The sequence below is a fragment of the Augochlora pura genome, chromosome 11 (assembly GCF_028453695.1).
Source record: "Augochlora pura isolate Apur16 chromosome 11, APUR_v2.2.1, whole genome shotgun sequence".
NCBI classification, from domain to species: domain Eukaryota; kingdom Metazoa; phylum Arthropoda; class Insecta; order Hymenoptera; family Halictidae; genus Augochlora; species Augochlora pura.
This window is the reverse complement of record NC_135782.1, coordinates 17,608,051-17,624,117: the sequence shown is the minus strand read 5'-3', so window position 1 is coordinate 17,624,117 and position 16,067 is coordinate 17,608,051. Positions and strand designations below refer to the sequence as shown.

At 43.9% G+C, this 16,067-nt stretch overlaps 1 protein-coding gene across 1 annotated transcript; it reads left to right on the top strand.

Annotated features, from left to right (window-relative positions):
* The first annotated feature begins 11,353 nt into the window (after positions 1-11,353).
* LOC144477180 (uncharacterized) lies at positions 11,354-14,858 on the top strand. The gene is given in 5 exon segments (XM_078194669.1): positions 11,354-11,358; positions 11,437-11,625; positions 11,708-13,496; positions 13,499-13,702; positions 13,704-14,858. Coding segments are annotated over 5 exon segments (3,051 nt in total). The 3' UTR covers positions 14,568-14,858.
* Positions 14,859-16,067: the final 1,209 nt, after the last annotated feature.

Here is a 16,067-nt window from a genome sequence, read left to right as displayed (position 1 = left end):
AATCTACGACACCTGTTCACCGTGTGAAAACGCTTCCTTAATCAGACTGTCTGCCTCCCCACGAGGTTGCAGCACATACACACTCACTCGAGCCATGCTGTTATTACTTAAATTGATTTTAATAGTAGCCGCGCGGGATTGTGCATATCTACCAAGGCTCGTCTGCCCAAAGGTATCTTCTCGATCACGTAACGTGGAAACTTTTTGCCCAGGGAAAAGGTCAGCTCCGGCGTGCGAGATACGCCCGTAAAAATTGCCTCGCAATCGAAATATCCGATTGACGGTGGTGGCGCATCGTTAGAAATTTCAACCGAGCCGCTGTTGCAACTCGAGGTATACTCTCTTGACCAGTTTTCAAGTAGCCCCGCGGTGCTCGATTCGGATTCTTTCGTGCGTAATCGAATATATAGACAGTGCCTTCGCGGACATGTTAACAGGTTCACATTCTTCGTGAAACAACATAATCTTGAACCAGGAAAAGTTCGAGTTTAATGAGAACAGTACGAAAAATCGATACCCTTAAAATGGGTGGGTCACCGGTGACCCGGCTATTATTTCTCAATTTTACTATTTATTTTTTGACTTTACTAAAAATCCTATAGAAAATTAATATACTTGAATGCTAGTTCACTGACTATTTGACTCACTTGTAAAAATGGGTAGGTCACCGGTGACCCGGCCATTATTTCTCAATTTTACAATTATTTTTCTACTTTATTGACCCAGTCATATTTAGGAGAACCCTACTACCATTTAATAATTAGCAGATTGCATATTGCAATTAATGAATTAGCGATAACTGCAGATTATTTATAGACACGTTAATATTATCAAACATCGTCGTACACGCCTTGTTTGAAGTTCATCCGCGTGCTGAAAGACTTAGAGTTCATCGTGTTCAATGGTCTCGCGATGTAATACATGTAATCGGCTGCTGAGCATGGGGGTCTCTTGTTCGAAGTAATCGGAGTAAAAGATCAATGGACGAGCTCTTAATTGCATAACAATTGATCCTCTGTGTCGCGCTCGATCCTTGACAATTTTTTTTTAATCATTTTTAGTAGAATTAACGTTCTGTAAAAATTCATAGTATAAATGATAGTATAAATAATACACAGTATGAAGAATTTTCTCTAATAATGTGCAACAAAATAGTAAGATAAACAATATTCCAAAATTATGATACTTCCATACGTAAGAGATTCCTGAAGTCATTTGAAGCAACTTTTTCCTTTACAAAATTTTTCTACGAGGCTTCGTTTGCGAGTTATTAACTATAAAGATTAGCGCCACGCCCCGACCGCAGTTGCCACGCCCTCCGTCTACGAATGGCTCGCGATTTTCGTGAATATCTCGTTAACGGAGCCTTGGAGAAGATTTTCGCAAAGGAAAAAGTTTCTTGAAATTGCCTCAGGAACCCTAATATATAACTTTTGATACTCTGTTTAATAAAATAATTCCTTGCACTATAAATACATGCACTGTACTAAATACTATATGTAACAAGAATAATTGTCTCTACTATTATGTGAAGAAAGTAATTGGTTCCACTATTACATGTCAAAAATAATTGTCTCTATTATTACATGAAAAAAATAATTCTCTCTACTATTATATAACAAAAATAATAGTGCATGTTATTGGAGAATAGTAATAATAATCTGTGCTAAGAAAAATAATTACACCAACACAATCAGCAAACAATAGTAATTTCCAGCGATTCCACAGACTTTTCCAAGCCGATCTATAAATACAGGAATTCCTAGTCCATTTATGGCGTTCCACAAACGCGTAGAAAAAGACATAGAGCACACCATACACAGTCGCCGATGTAGGCGAGGATACCCGATACGACTTGTCGCGTAATATCCAGCGAAAATATTAATAGGATAATAAACTACGGCCGCGATGACGCATAGGAATGTAGCGGAATCATCGAAATCATCGTCGGCGCGTCCATTAAACGACCCCGGCAGGTTCTGCGCTGTAACCGGGCATTAATGCCACCGCGCCGTGGTTCCTCAAGGCGGTTTTTCGCAACACCGGTAAAATCCATCCAACAATCGATATACGCCGGCCGTCGAAGCGATCCACCGATGACTCCTCTTAATGAGGTACAAAAATCATGTCGATTACCGCGGGGACACCGCCGGCTTTCGAAACTCCCGATGGTTTGCCAATCGATCCGATCCGCCGCTCGATGATAAATTGATCGGTCCGTGGATACCGACGCGGCCTGAAAGTCGATTTAGCCGGTCAAAAGTCAATTCCTGTGTTATTTAACGCAACGATGAAATATAAATTATCATTAAAAATTTCTGCTGTAATTAATAACTGAAAATGGATATTTGCCATTAAGTTTTAATGCTAAACTATGTTTTAGATTAATTAATAATGGTTTTAATGTCGAGATTAATTCAGGAAATTTTTAAATATTGATCTTTCATATTGAGACAGTTTTGGTCAGTTAAATATTAAAATTTGTTTTTCATCGTATTCCTTAAGATCTAGGATTTATCTTCGGTGGATCGTCACGATCTCCTCTAACTAATCTGTCGCGGCTGACATTTATGACCGGTGATGAACAATGGCCGGCCGCCGGTAATCAGGTGAACTTTCCGAATTGACATTTGCGGTAAATGAGGGAAGATTTGAATATCGAGGATCCGCTCTCTCCCTTTTGATTTGTTTTCGTTGGGAAACTGTTGGCCGGCGAATCAGATTGATTAGGCTCGTTCCGTGACGAATGCCAAGTCTTGTCTAGCATCTGTTAATTGTACTCATCAGTGGTGCTTACTTTGCAGAATGCATTCGGTGACTCGTGTTCTTCGTCGCGTCCAACATTAATTAAGAAACTCGTTGCAATATTGTTAAATGAAAGTGTAAGTGCAATTTTCTGGAAACCGGGGTCCAAGGTATCAATTCATTTGGAAACCGAGTGCCTCGGTTTTCCTTGTTCAAGGCTCCAGTTCTTTAGTTGGCAAAGCCGTCATTAGTCTCGTATTACCATAAATCCATTTTACGCGGCGCTCGATCGAGCTCAGACACCTTGCGTCATCCTCCGATTAAGCGTTTAGAGATTGACGGGACAATAAGCTCGATGACTTTTACCAACAATAATCAGTTATTTGTCTTGAAATAGAAATTCCTGGACTCGTTAGTCTGCTTGGTGAACTGACGTTGTTCTGTAGCAGGGCGTAGTACCTAAGTTAGTAATAACAGTGACCTAACCTATATCTAACTCTATAGTTAGACTCTAGTTATTCTAGAATCTATAGTCTAGTAAGGATTGAGCTCAAATTTGAATCTGTTTTTGTCAAATTTAAATCCTTGGGCTGAGGATTTTTGCAAAAGGGTTTGGTGGACGCTAATTTATTTTTTGGATTTTTAAAATTTACTAGAAACATTGTAATAATTTCTCAAAGTGTTTTTTCAATTATTTGTTTTTTTTTAGTTATAAATGTTCTGCCTGTTTTGTGTAGTTTCAAATTGTAACGTCAGTAAATTTTAAAATGCCTTAAAAGTGTTATAAGTACAGGTTAGGTCTATGTTAAGTTTGTGTTAGGTTAGGGTTAGGTTTTGCTTAGGTCTGAGTTAGATCTAGGCCCCCAGATATTTTTCGCAGATTTATAATTGTCGAGATTGGCTTTTAAAATACCCTGAACCTTATAAATATTTGTTAGGTCTAATTTGGTTAGGTTTAAGTCTGTGTTAAGTCTGGATTAGGTCTACTAATAACCTATATCGTGTATTTACACCTCATGGAGATTTTAAATTGACTATCAAAAATATTACACAACCCTAAATTTGTTAAATATGTGTTACATCAAGATTAGGTTAGAATTAGGTCTAAGTTAGGCCTAATAACCACCTTTATGCATTTATGTCTCATTGAGATTTTTAATTGACTCTCAAAAATATTACACAACCTCAAATATTATAAAAGTCTGTTTGATCAAGATTAGGTTAGAATTAGGTCTAAGTTAGGTTTGAATTAAATCTCATAATAAATTTTATGAACGTTAATATATCAATGTTTATATTAACCATATTATTACAACAAATGATCCTCCACTTGTTAAAAAATACAAATCGTCTTCCAATTTGCCAAAGACGTCGTTTACACCTTATCCATCACTATTATTATTAACTTTAGTTCACGACGCAATTAAAAACAAAAATCCTTGAATTTAACCCTTTTGGTACGAGTGCCAGATATATCCGGCGCACAGTTAGAGTGTCATAGCGGATAGATTGCTTGTACCGAAAGGGTTAAGACCAACTTTACGGTCTTCGATTGGCCCAGTTACCCCGTTACTCGGCCGCCGCTTCTCTATCGCGATGATCTTCTCGGTGATAACAACAGTGGCGCGACAGAAAGAGACAGAATAGAAGAGGAAGGTCAATGATAGTTCACCGTCGATGGGGCAATTGACATCCGGCGCAAACAACTTTCAGTTTCTCCGTATCTCTTCTCGTTTCGCCTGCTCGTCCCGCTCTTTTACACCAGACTCCCGCTTTAAGGTTTAATGGCTTCGCGTATGTACGCGCCGTCCGTGCTCCCTCGTGTGCCGTAATACAGCCTTGATGAGAAGGATGTACGTCTGCCGTCTGAATTCCGCGCGCGCCACGCTGCGAGCATCACCTCTCGGACGTTTCAATTAAACCTGACGCAGGTGGACAGTTTTCTTTTTTTTTTGTTGACTCTCTTCAGCGACAGGCAATGCTCAGTATTTAATATTCAATATTTCATATTCCATGTTCCATATACAATATTCAATATTTCATATTCCATGTTCCATATACAATATTCAATATTTAATATTCAATGCTCCATGTTCCATATTCAATATTCAATATTTAATATACCATGTTCCATATTCAATATATAATATTCCATATTGGATATTCCCCTAAACGCTCGTTCTACAGAGAATCGTGCAGAATTAATTCGACAGTTTTCCGTGTTTCTATCGCGAAGAAGAAGCACAATACAGGAGAAAGTCCCATCTCGAACGTGCGCGGGTTATCTCGCTCGTGTCCCTTGTTCTCGCCTCGCCTACGTAACAACGTGTAATCGCGGCGTAAAACCGAAGTGGAATGCGACGAATGGGAAAAGAATTAACGGAGGACCATTGTCGCGCGGTGGCGGAGGAAAGTTCGCGCGCTTTTCTTATTTAGCGTCACAAAGATCGGCGCGTGCTGCTTCGAATAGTCCGCGGCAGAAACCGCTGACCAATTGCAAGCTGATAGCTTTCGCGCAGATGCAAATGATACTTCGAGACAGTCGACTCTGTCGGCGAGAGATAAAAATGACTGCTGTCAACGCGTTATTAAAAGATCCCGCGAACAGAGGTCGGTGCTTTTAATTGAATTGAAATTTTTTCGTTCGTTAAAAGGCATTCCAAGATGTCTGTTGTTGATGATGTTTGCCTGTTAAGGCGTCGCTGCGAGATGCAGACGTCGTAGTTGGCGGGAAAAGGCTCTTTGGCGCCCAGTGAAATTTCGTACTAATACACTTACGTGTGTTTATTAAAATATCTCGAAAGCTATAGATTTATAAGAAAAATTTTTCATACGAAAGTTACTCTATTATGAGTGGTAAATATAACCGTGTAATTTATATTTTAATTGTTGCTCGCGTGGAAGGTGATTTGACGAGAAACTTTGATTTTTTAAAGGTAACTTGTATTTTTATTTGACGATTTATATTCTACGTGAAAAGAGAATAAACTTCTGCCTGAAACATTTTTTTATCAGAATTGGCTTTAGAATGATTTATAATTAAATTAAATATTTGTTTACGGACCTTCAAATTTCATATTTTAAATGATATAAGTTCTTTTTAAATTTGGATAAAATTCTATACGATGCTACATTCCATTTTATATGTTAATTTGACGAAATTAAAATCTTGTTATTTTTTTTTTTATTTTGCAAAAGTTAAGATGGAAAATAAATTCCACTTGTTGCCTGGAAAATCGCTGATCTTAAATTGAAAATAAAAGTGTAATTCCACGCGTGAAATCGGCGGTATATTAAAAAATACGTGGAATTCGTCTTCGCTTTCTTTCGTTCTCGGTTTTCACGTTCGCCGGACTCATATTCCGCTTGGAATCAGCACCAATTCGCGGAGAGTGAAGTCACGGTTAATGGAACCGTGAGAAACGACAGTGATGCTACTTCGGTTTGCAGATCTGTTGGCTGGTTTACGCGCGCGCGTTGCAAAACCATTCATGCTGTCATGCGATGTTTCGTTGCATAGCAACTTTGAAAGGACATGATCCGCTAGTTTATCGCTAATAATTTTTACCGTCACGCGAAACCGTGAATCGATGGCCCATTAAAAATGTGAACATCTCGCGTTCTTGTGACATAAATATTTGCGATAAAAATTTACGGAACGCGTGAATCGACCTCCGTGAAAGCTGTCCACTTGGAAAGGTGCAAGTTGTCAATTTTAATACGATTGATATGATTTTTAAAAAATTCGTCAAGTAAATATTGAATATGGAATGTGTGATATGGAATGTAAAATTTTAAATATTGAATATGGAATATGGAGCATGGAATATTAAATATTGAATATGGAATAAGGAATATTAAATATTGAATATGGAATATGGAATATTAAATATTGAATATGGAATATGGAATATTAAATATTGAATATGGAATATTGAATATAAAACCTGGAATATTTAATACTGAATATGGGATGTGAAATATTAAGTATTGAATATGGAATGTGGAATATTAAATATTGAATGTGGAATGTGGAATATTAAATATTGAATATGGAATGTGGAATATGGAAAAAATTTAAATCGCCGTCTGCCTAGAATATTTGCTCAATCTGATAGCCGTCGACGATATACTGTAACATAATGAAAATCGATGGTGAATCTCCTTTTTCCACGTAATAGCCATTCGTCGTTCGACGCGCGGCGTTAATGAACGTTAATTGATACCTGCGCGCTCCACTTGCTGCTTTCCCGCGGAAAATGATATTCCTCTAGCCGTCGGCGTTTTCTTTTTCGAAACGTTCGAGTTACGACAACACCCTGATTGATGCGGCGGCTCGCCGTTTCTTACTGCGTTTAACAAGCACCGGGCATTAGCGGGTCGCGGAGCGAGATAATTAGAAAGCCGTGCCCCCCGAAGACGCGGCCGCGGCTCGCACTTTATTAGTAGCAAATGCGCGACCCGCGGCTCTCCATTATGCAACGCCGAAAGATTTTTTTCTTCTTTCTTCCGTTATAAGGCGTATGGTAAACCGCAGACGCTCGTCCATTAAACGAGCCTCGCCACACGGCGCGACTTTGGCGAATTAACAATTATTTTATTTGTGTTAGTAGGCGAAAGACTGTGGGTTAGAGGAATGGAGGAAGAGATGCGATTTGTTGGATGCATTTAGCGATAGGCAATGTTTGATATTTGATATTCCACATTCAATATTCAATATTCAATATTCAATATTCAATATTCAATATTTAATATTCCATATTCAATATTCAATACTAAATATTCCATATACCATATTCCATACTCCACATTCCACGTTCCAAATTCTACATTTTATATTCCACATTCCACATTCTACGTTCCACATTCCATATTCCACAATCCATATTCAATATTCTCTTGACCAATTTTTAAAAGTCAAAAATAGTAGTGGAAATTCATCAAAACGTGCTTCTTTAAAAAATGTAAAAATATATTTAATTATCAGTAGTTAAAAACTACTATTTCTTAGTTAATTATAGTGCAAATTTTTATTGCAATATCTCCAACAATTCTAAAGTTATAGCAACCCTTGTTACTGAATTCTCCAAACCAAACTACTTTGCGCCGCCGCGTTTAGTCAGCTGACAAATTGACTACTAAACAAAAAACATTCGAAATCAATTAACCGCCTAAAGGCTACACCTGCGAGTTACCTGTAGAGAGAAAGGGTCCTGACAGAAGATTAATCATCGGAGAGTTGCTGTCGGTGGAAAATTACATTTCTTTTTTTCCTAACGAATATATCAATTTTGCATCTTCGTAAAATCCCCGGGTGTGACTAATTAAAGGCTTTCTACAAAATTCGTCGATTAAAACTTTCTACAAAATTGGTTCCATTCCTTTTGCTAAATAAACAATCATCGGGGATGATATGATGATTGGGGTTCTGTCACCTACTTACAGAATTTATAAAACTAATAATAAAAAAGCTATCATATTCTCAAGACAATTATCTTAAAATTTTGCCTAATTTGTTTAAAGATGCACCAGCAATTTTTTCGTCCTATTTACTCGACGCGTTACAAAAGACAATAGAAAATTACCGCTAAACAACGTCGTCTTTAATTCAGCCGCTGGAAAAAAAAACTTTCCCAACAACTCGATGCGTCCCCTAATAAGTTAGCTTCTCGCGACTAATTGTACATTCTAATTTCCTTTCGTTCGGCATCGCTAACAGTAGCACCACGGTAGCCAGAAGCGAACCGGCGCCGGATTGCGACAGAATTTTGCACCTCGGGGCACGCAAATTACCCGCTCATAGAAAACTGTTGTAACATTGGGTTTCTCGTTCTGACCGGCGGCCTCTCTTTACGCACACACAGCAGCAGCAACATCACTGTGTGTTACCGCTTTCTCTAGGTGTAAATAAACGGCCGTTAAAATGACCGATCGCTTGCGTTACTCACACCAACGAGCCACGAAGAAGCTCAAACATTACGATCGGCAGCCAGTAATCATCGTTCCGCTAAAAAGACCGCTGCAAAATGCAACATTTCAGTTAGAAACCTTTTTTTTCCTCTCCCACCGCGTGATTTACGACACCGTACAGAGAAACCCGCTTGCGATTCCACGGATGCTTAACGGAGTAGGATTGTCGCGATGGTATTGTTCGTTGGAAGCGTCGCGCGGTTGAAAGCGCCGACGCGTTTATTTCGATAGCACCCTCGCGCGGCGTTCATTGTACCGATACGACGCGGACTCGGTGCTGTCATGGACGACATGGTAACCTTATGGCAGCCTCGGTCGTGTCGGTACCTACCGTAACTAGACACTTCCTACCTCTACCGTCCTCCTCTGTCGCGTTGCGACAGTGCCCCGGCGATTCGATTCTCGCAGGGAGCTGTGTATCGGTGTACGGCTAATTTAATTTTAATGCGAGGCGCTGGCGTAATGACAGAAACGATAGGAATGATATGGGGAGGAATGTGGAACAGAAAATAGTAATGGTAGCAGTGATAGGATAATATGGAGAAGAATATAGTGACAGAAATGATAGAAGTAAATATATAAGAGGATATAATGACAGGAATTATAGGAATGTTAATGAAAGAAATGACAGGAACAATATTGAAAAGAATATATAGATAGGAATGAAACTGTCAGAAATTATAGGAATAATATAAAAAGAATATAATGGCAGAAATTATAGGAGTAATATATAACAGAATATAAGGACAGGAATGATAAAAGTAATATAGAAAAGAATATAATGGCAGAAATGATAGGAATGTTATTGACAGAAGTGACAGGAATAATATAGATAATAATATAATGACAGAAATGGTGGTAATAATAGAAAAAAATATACAGACAGGAATGATACTGACAAAAATTATAGGAATAATATAGAAAGAATATAATGACAGGAAATCTTTACAGAAATGATAGGAATAGTATTGACAGATCTGATACGAATAATATAAAAATGTATTTATGGACGTCGACGTCCCAGGAGAGGCTTTGAATTGCATGGGTCTTATGACAGTCTTACTACCATAAGTAGTCGCCTTTCGCCCCCACAGCCAAACCCAATTTTTCACATAAAGCTCCATATCTGTCCATATATCCCATAGGGTAAAAAACTCTAATATAATTCACAGAATAATTCTATAATATATCTACCAAAAACGAAGCATAGCGATCAACATTTCGGATACTCTAAGGCATAGTTAATCGTCTAAGCGATTCGGGAATTCCCCATGACGATTACGTTATTTCAGTATCGTCCTTGGGGGTCTTCCTCCGGCCCAAGGGATTTATTTATCCGGCGAACAGTACGGGAACACCGTGAGATCTCAAAATCTTCTCAAGAAAACAGGTATAACCTTGCCGATCTGTATCGCGTGCTCGGCCGGCCCGGCTCACGGCGTCGTGACACCACTTATACATTAGAAGCCTTTCACATACTGGCAAAAGACAGTGAGGAGAGAATATCTCTGCCCCGTAGCCGCTCGCGGATCCCTCTTTATAAATTACACGTCTAAAGGTCACTGGACGTTTCCTTCGAGCCAGAACCATCATTCGTAGCTTTGTGGTTTCGCAAACGGATAAAACAGTTTTAATTTTCTGGCCACTCTACGGGCCCCGCGGAGGTTCCCATTTCAAAGCTCAGTTCTTGGAACTTTTGAACCATTAGAAACATTGCTATTTTTATTGGAAATACATTGGAACATTGTAAGTTTTAGCTGTAGATAATTTTAAATTTTTCGTATTTTTTTAGTAATAGATTTTACCTTAAAGAAGGTGTACAATGAGGAAAGGCGTGCTATTTAAGTAGCTATTAATTAGACAAATATTGTCTCCACTTCTGAGGTAGCAAATTGTATAATTATCAATTTGGAGACGTCGACTGAAATGTCATTGAATGCTTGAAAAAGTACCGCCGCGCCTCTCCCTGTCTCTCTGATTTACGAAGCTCCCCCTGCGTACGACAATCATGGCGACCGGCGGCGGCCCCATTAGACCTCATTCGGTCCGAAACGTCGCGACGGATGGGACGCGTCGGAGCAACGTGTGCCCGCCGGTGGGTCCGGCTTCGACGAAGTCTGGACCACGCGTCGAGTGCGCCAACAAAAGACAAGGCTTTCTTTAAACAGAGAAGTGCACGAAGTTTCCGATGTTAATTAAATTCGCGAAGTTGCAAAACGATGGGTGGAGGTTCTGCCGCGATAATTGGTAGCCGGCGCGGGCCTCCCGAAAAGCAAAGAGAAAAATTTGGGAATCGTTCTGCCCGAAACCGATGCACACACTGTCCCGACGGCGGAGTAGCAGTTAATCAATTGAGAGTGCGTTGCATTTCGCACGGACGAACCTTTCACGATCATTGGCACATCATAGCGGCCCGCTATGTGGTCGAGTGACCGGTTACATAAGCGGCTACGTGGGTGAGGCGTGAGATAATCCCACGAAGACGGTATCCGATATTATATATGTATTATAATCGATTACGTTGGCAGAGTCCGTGACTTAATTTACTTTGGATACCCGCGGCATTTAATAATCGAGGGCCGGTTGTGTACCCGTGGCTATCTGCGTATTCTTGAATGAGCGTGCTCCGTGAGTTCCAATGGTGTATATCGCAAACACGTTCACCTTGACTATATATATATCTAGAATCACACAACCTGACAATTAAACGCACAATTGTAGTTCTACAGTGTTTCGGCCGTTTACGGTGTTTTTTCAGCGTATCCTGTGGATCGCCGCCGTAGTGGCCGTGCTCTCCATATGCCGCGCGCAAACGTCCAATGAGAGAAGCAAAAGGGCGATACTAGCAAAGTCTAGTTTCGGAGGATACAACTATGAGCCGCCGGAGGAGAAGTTCACCTTGCCGCCACGGTAATGTTTCGTCAGATTGTATCGATTATGGAGGAGCAAGGTAGACTAGGATGTTTATTCGATGCTTGTTAACCCCTTCCAGCTCCCCGCAGCCGCCAACGAGACCGACTGGGACGCACGGGCCACCGGTGACTCCAGTATATACTTATGAGACGACTCATAGGTACACTCAACCGCCGCCGACCAGGCCGACGGGAGGATACTCGTATCCGTCGCCAACCCGGCCATCGCCTGGCCCACACACTGGCCCACCAACGAGGTCGACCATCACGCCATCGTACACGCAGTCGCCTATAGAGTATACGCAGCCGCATGGACCATCGCCGCCCCATGTAACTACCTCCAGACCACCTGTCACTGGATACGACTATCCAGTGCCCAAGGAGCCGCTACGACCTCCAAGCAGGCCGCAGTTCCCACCAGGACCCCCAGTGAGGCCGCCGTCTCCTCAGCCTCCAAGACCAGACTATCCACCACCACGACCGAGACCTCCGTCTCCTCCACAGCCTCCAAGGCCAGACTATCCGTCACCACCGAGACCTCCATCTCCTCCACAGCCACCAAGGCCAGACTATCCGTCACCACCGCCGAGACCTCCGTCTCCTCCACAGCCACCAAGGCCAGACTATCCACCACCACCACCGAGACCTCCGTCTCCTCCACAGCCACCAAGGCCAGACTATCCGTCACCACCGCCGAGACCTCCGTCTCCTCCACAGCCACCAAGGCCAGACTATCCGTCACCACCGAGACCTCCGTCTCCTCCTCAACCACCAAGGCCAGACTATCCATCACCACCGAGACCTCCATCTCCTCCACAGCCACCAAGGCCAGATTTTCCTCCAGTGAGACCTCCAACTCCGCCTAGACAGCCATCAACTGGATACGATTACCCGGTACCGTCACCGACGTTCCCACCACCTCCAAAGACACCACCGCACTTTCCACCTGCGCCTCCTCCGACCAGGCCTCCACCACCACCACCGCAGCCTCCCAGGCAGCCATCTTCGCCCTATTTGCCACCGTTCCCGACCCAACCTCCGGTAAGACCACCTCCACAACCACCGAAGCCACCTACACCGTATGTGCCTCCTCAATCGCCGTCGACGCCTTATTTACCACCGTTCCCGACGCAGCCACCAAGGCCAACGCCACGACCACCCCAGCCGCCTACTTATCCAGCACCACAGACGCATCCGCCGCTACCACCTTATTACCCACCTTCGTCGCCACAGCCACCTACCAGGCCACCTGTGCACCCACAACCTAGACCACCATCTCCTCCTGTAACACCTCCTAGACGGCCGTCGACAGGATATGATTATCCGACACCGTCGCCGACGTTCCCACCACCACCAAAAACGCCACCGCACTTCCCTCCGAGCCCACCTCCTACCAGACCTCCACCGCCACACCCGCCAATCCAGCCGTCGACACCTTATCTGCCTCCGTTCCCACCTGCGCCACCAACCAGGCCACCCTCTCCACCGCGCCCCCCACAGCCTCCTATATCACCATCGACACCTTACTTACCACCTTTCCCTCCACAGCCACCGACTAGGCCACCTCCACCACCACCAAGACCTCCGACACCTTATATACCTCCAGAACCACCTGTAACCAGACCGCCGAGGCCACCAACGCCTTATATCCCCCCAGAAACACCTGTAACAAGACCTCCACACCCACCGCAACCTCCAATCAGACCACCATCGCCGCCACAGCCACCGAAGACACCATCGACACCTTACCTGCCACCCTTCCCACCTCAGCCAACTAAACGCCCTACTCCACCTCCGCATCCACCACAGCCACCAATTAGACCTCCACCACCTCCTCCGCAACCACCAAAGACTCCGTCAACGCCTTACTTACCCCCACAACCACCTACCAGGCCTCCTCATCCTCCACAGCCGCCACAACCACCAACCAGACCTCCTCCTCACCCTCAACCTCCTATATCGCCATCCACGCCCTATTTGCCACCTTTTCCCCCACAGCCACCGACCAGACCACCCACTCCACCTCCGCCACAACCACCCAGGACCCCGCCCACCAGACCTCCACACCCACCGACTCAACCCAACACCTATCTGCCACCTGACCGCACTCATCCCACAACAAGACCATCTTATGGGACCCTTCCAACGAGGCCTGTCGACGTGACCACACAGAGGATCACATATGGACCTACAACAAGGCCGACGTATGGTCCTACAACGAGGCCCACTTATGGGCCCACAACCTCGAGACCAACAACGTATTATGACTATACCACCAGGCCTACCTACCAGACTTCTCACATCCCGTCAAGAGGACCATCCACCTATCTGCCACCTGTCACTTACGACATCACGTCTAGGCCTACCTATACTACGCCTAGACAAACCTATACCACACCCAGGCCTACTTACACCACGCCCAGGCCTACTTACACCACGCCCAGGCCTACTTACACCACGCCCAGGCCTACTTACACCACAGGTGTGTCCACCTATACTACTCCTAGGCCTACTTACACCACACCCAGGCCTACCTACACCACAGGTGTGTCCACCTATACCACTCCTAGGCCTACTTACACCACGCCCAGACCTACCTACACCACGCCCAGGCCCACATACACTACATCAAGAGTCACCTACCCGACTCCCGGACCCACTGGACCCTCGACCTACCTACCCCCACACAGCGAGCGACCAAGTACTCGTCCGGAACCGTACCTCCCACCGTCGAGCCCGACGCCTCCACGCGTCACCGTAACTCCGCCTCCACCGCCCACGCCCATCTACACGCTGACGCCCACGTCGACTGAGTACACACCGCCGCCAACCGGCAACCCGGCACCGACGCCGACTCTTCCGCCTACCACGAAGAGACCGATCGGCTACTTCTACGAGGTGCCGGAGAACCCGCTCGAACTGCCGCCGTTCGTCCGATGATGAGCCCACCTTTGCGGGGCGTATCCCGACGAACTGCGCTTACACTTTTGTAATTTTTTTTTCTACATACGATCGCGTGTAAAGTAAGAGCTATTTATGGTGTCGCTGACGGGAGACGGTGAAATAGATTTAACGAACCGATTTTATATCGGACAGCGTCCCGGCAGCCAGCTGCTATAACGATTGATAATAAAGAGTATAATAAAAGAGAGTCGACAAACGATTAGCCACCGTGAACCGTCTCCCATGGGGACCGGAACCCGTCGCTCCGGTCCGGCCATACCGAGCATGTAAAACCGGACAGCAGCACGGTCAATAAAGTTTTTACGAAATGGTAAATGTCTCTCGTTGCTTCTTGGTGAAAGACGTAAAAGTTAGAAAGGGGCCCTTCACGGTTATTTCGCGCTGCTTTCGACAGTGTCACATATTATTATATTATTCAACAATTGAGTCCGCCGAGTGAAAGTCTTTCGCGCGGCTCCTCCCACGCCACACTGCGCTCTTGATCTTTACCTATAGGTGCTCGACGGAAAGAGCACCCGAATCCCGTCGGACCCTCGAGTGTCCCACTCGCTGCACACCTGAGCAGCCGTACACCGTCGTACACCTGCGTATCTGAGTCGCCAGAGGGTCTCTCGGCTCACCTTTCCGACTACGAGAGTGCCTCGCAGCTCATGAATATTTACGATTACGAAACGCGATTTTACATGGAACAGCACTTCATGGATGAAGCGTCCTCGGTAGCGCAGACTTTTTCTTGTACTTCGTCGTGGATATTCGTTGGGATATTAATATTCATTCGAGAGAATTTGTTGTTTATTCTGTGTTCGACACATGTCTCGTTCGTGGTACTCTTTCCGAGAAAGCGTTGGCTAGACGATGGTGGGCGAGAGATCATTTCCGAGCAATCGTGTCAAGTATCTTGGAGATCTGATGTTTCATCACAGGTTATGATGGGTGTAGGATGTTTCCAGGATGTTAATAGGATGTTCGAGGTGTTTTAGAGACGTAGGATATTTATAGGATGTTTTTAGGATATTTTTAGTACGATCGTAGGATGTTTGAGACGTCTTGACGATGTTCATAAGACCTTTAAAAGATGTCTTGACTTTCTAGGATGCTGTTTGGGCGTTTCTAAGACGTTTTTAGGACGTTCAAGACCTGTTAGAGATGTCCATAAGACGTCCACAAGGCGCCTTTTAAAAGTCTAAAAGACATCTCAAAGATATTCAAACGATATCTCGACTTCCAACGCAATACATTTCTCAGACATTCATAGTTCACTCGAGACATCGTAAATTGTATCATATGTCACACAACATACGTCTTAAATATGTCTTAAATACGTCTTAAACAAGTCTTTAATCCAGATAACAGAGCATCCAGCGAAAGGGATGATGCCATCCGCGTCGCCCTGACACAATGCCATTGACATTCACTTCTCAGTCCCGATCCCCATGGCGTAGCAAGTAGCCCATCAGCCGGGCTCCTACTACCATA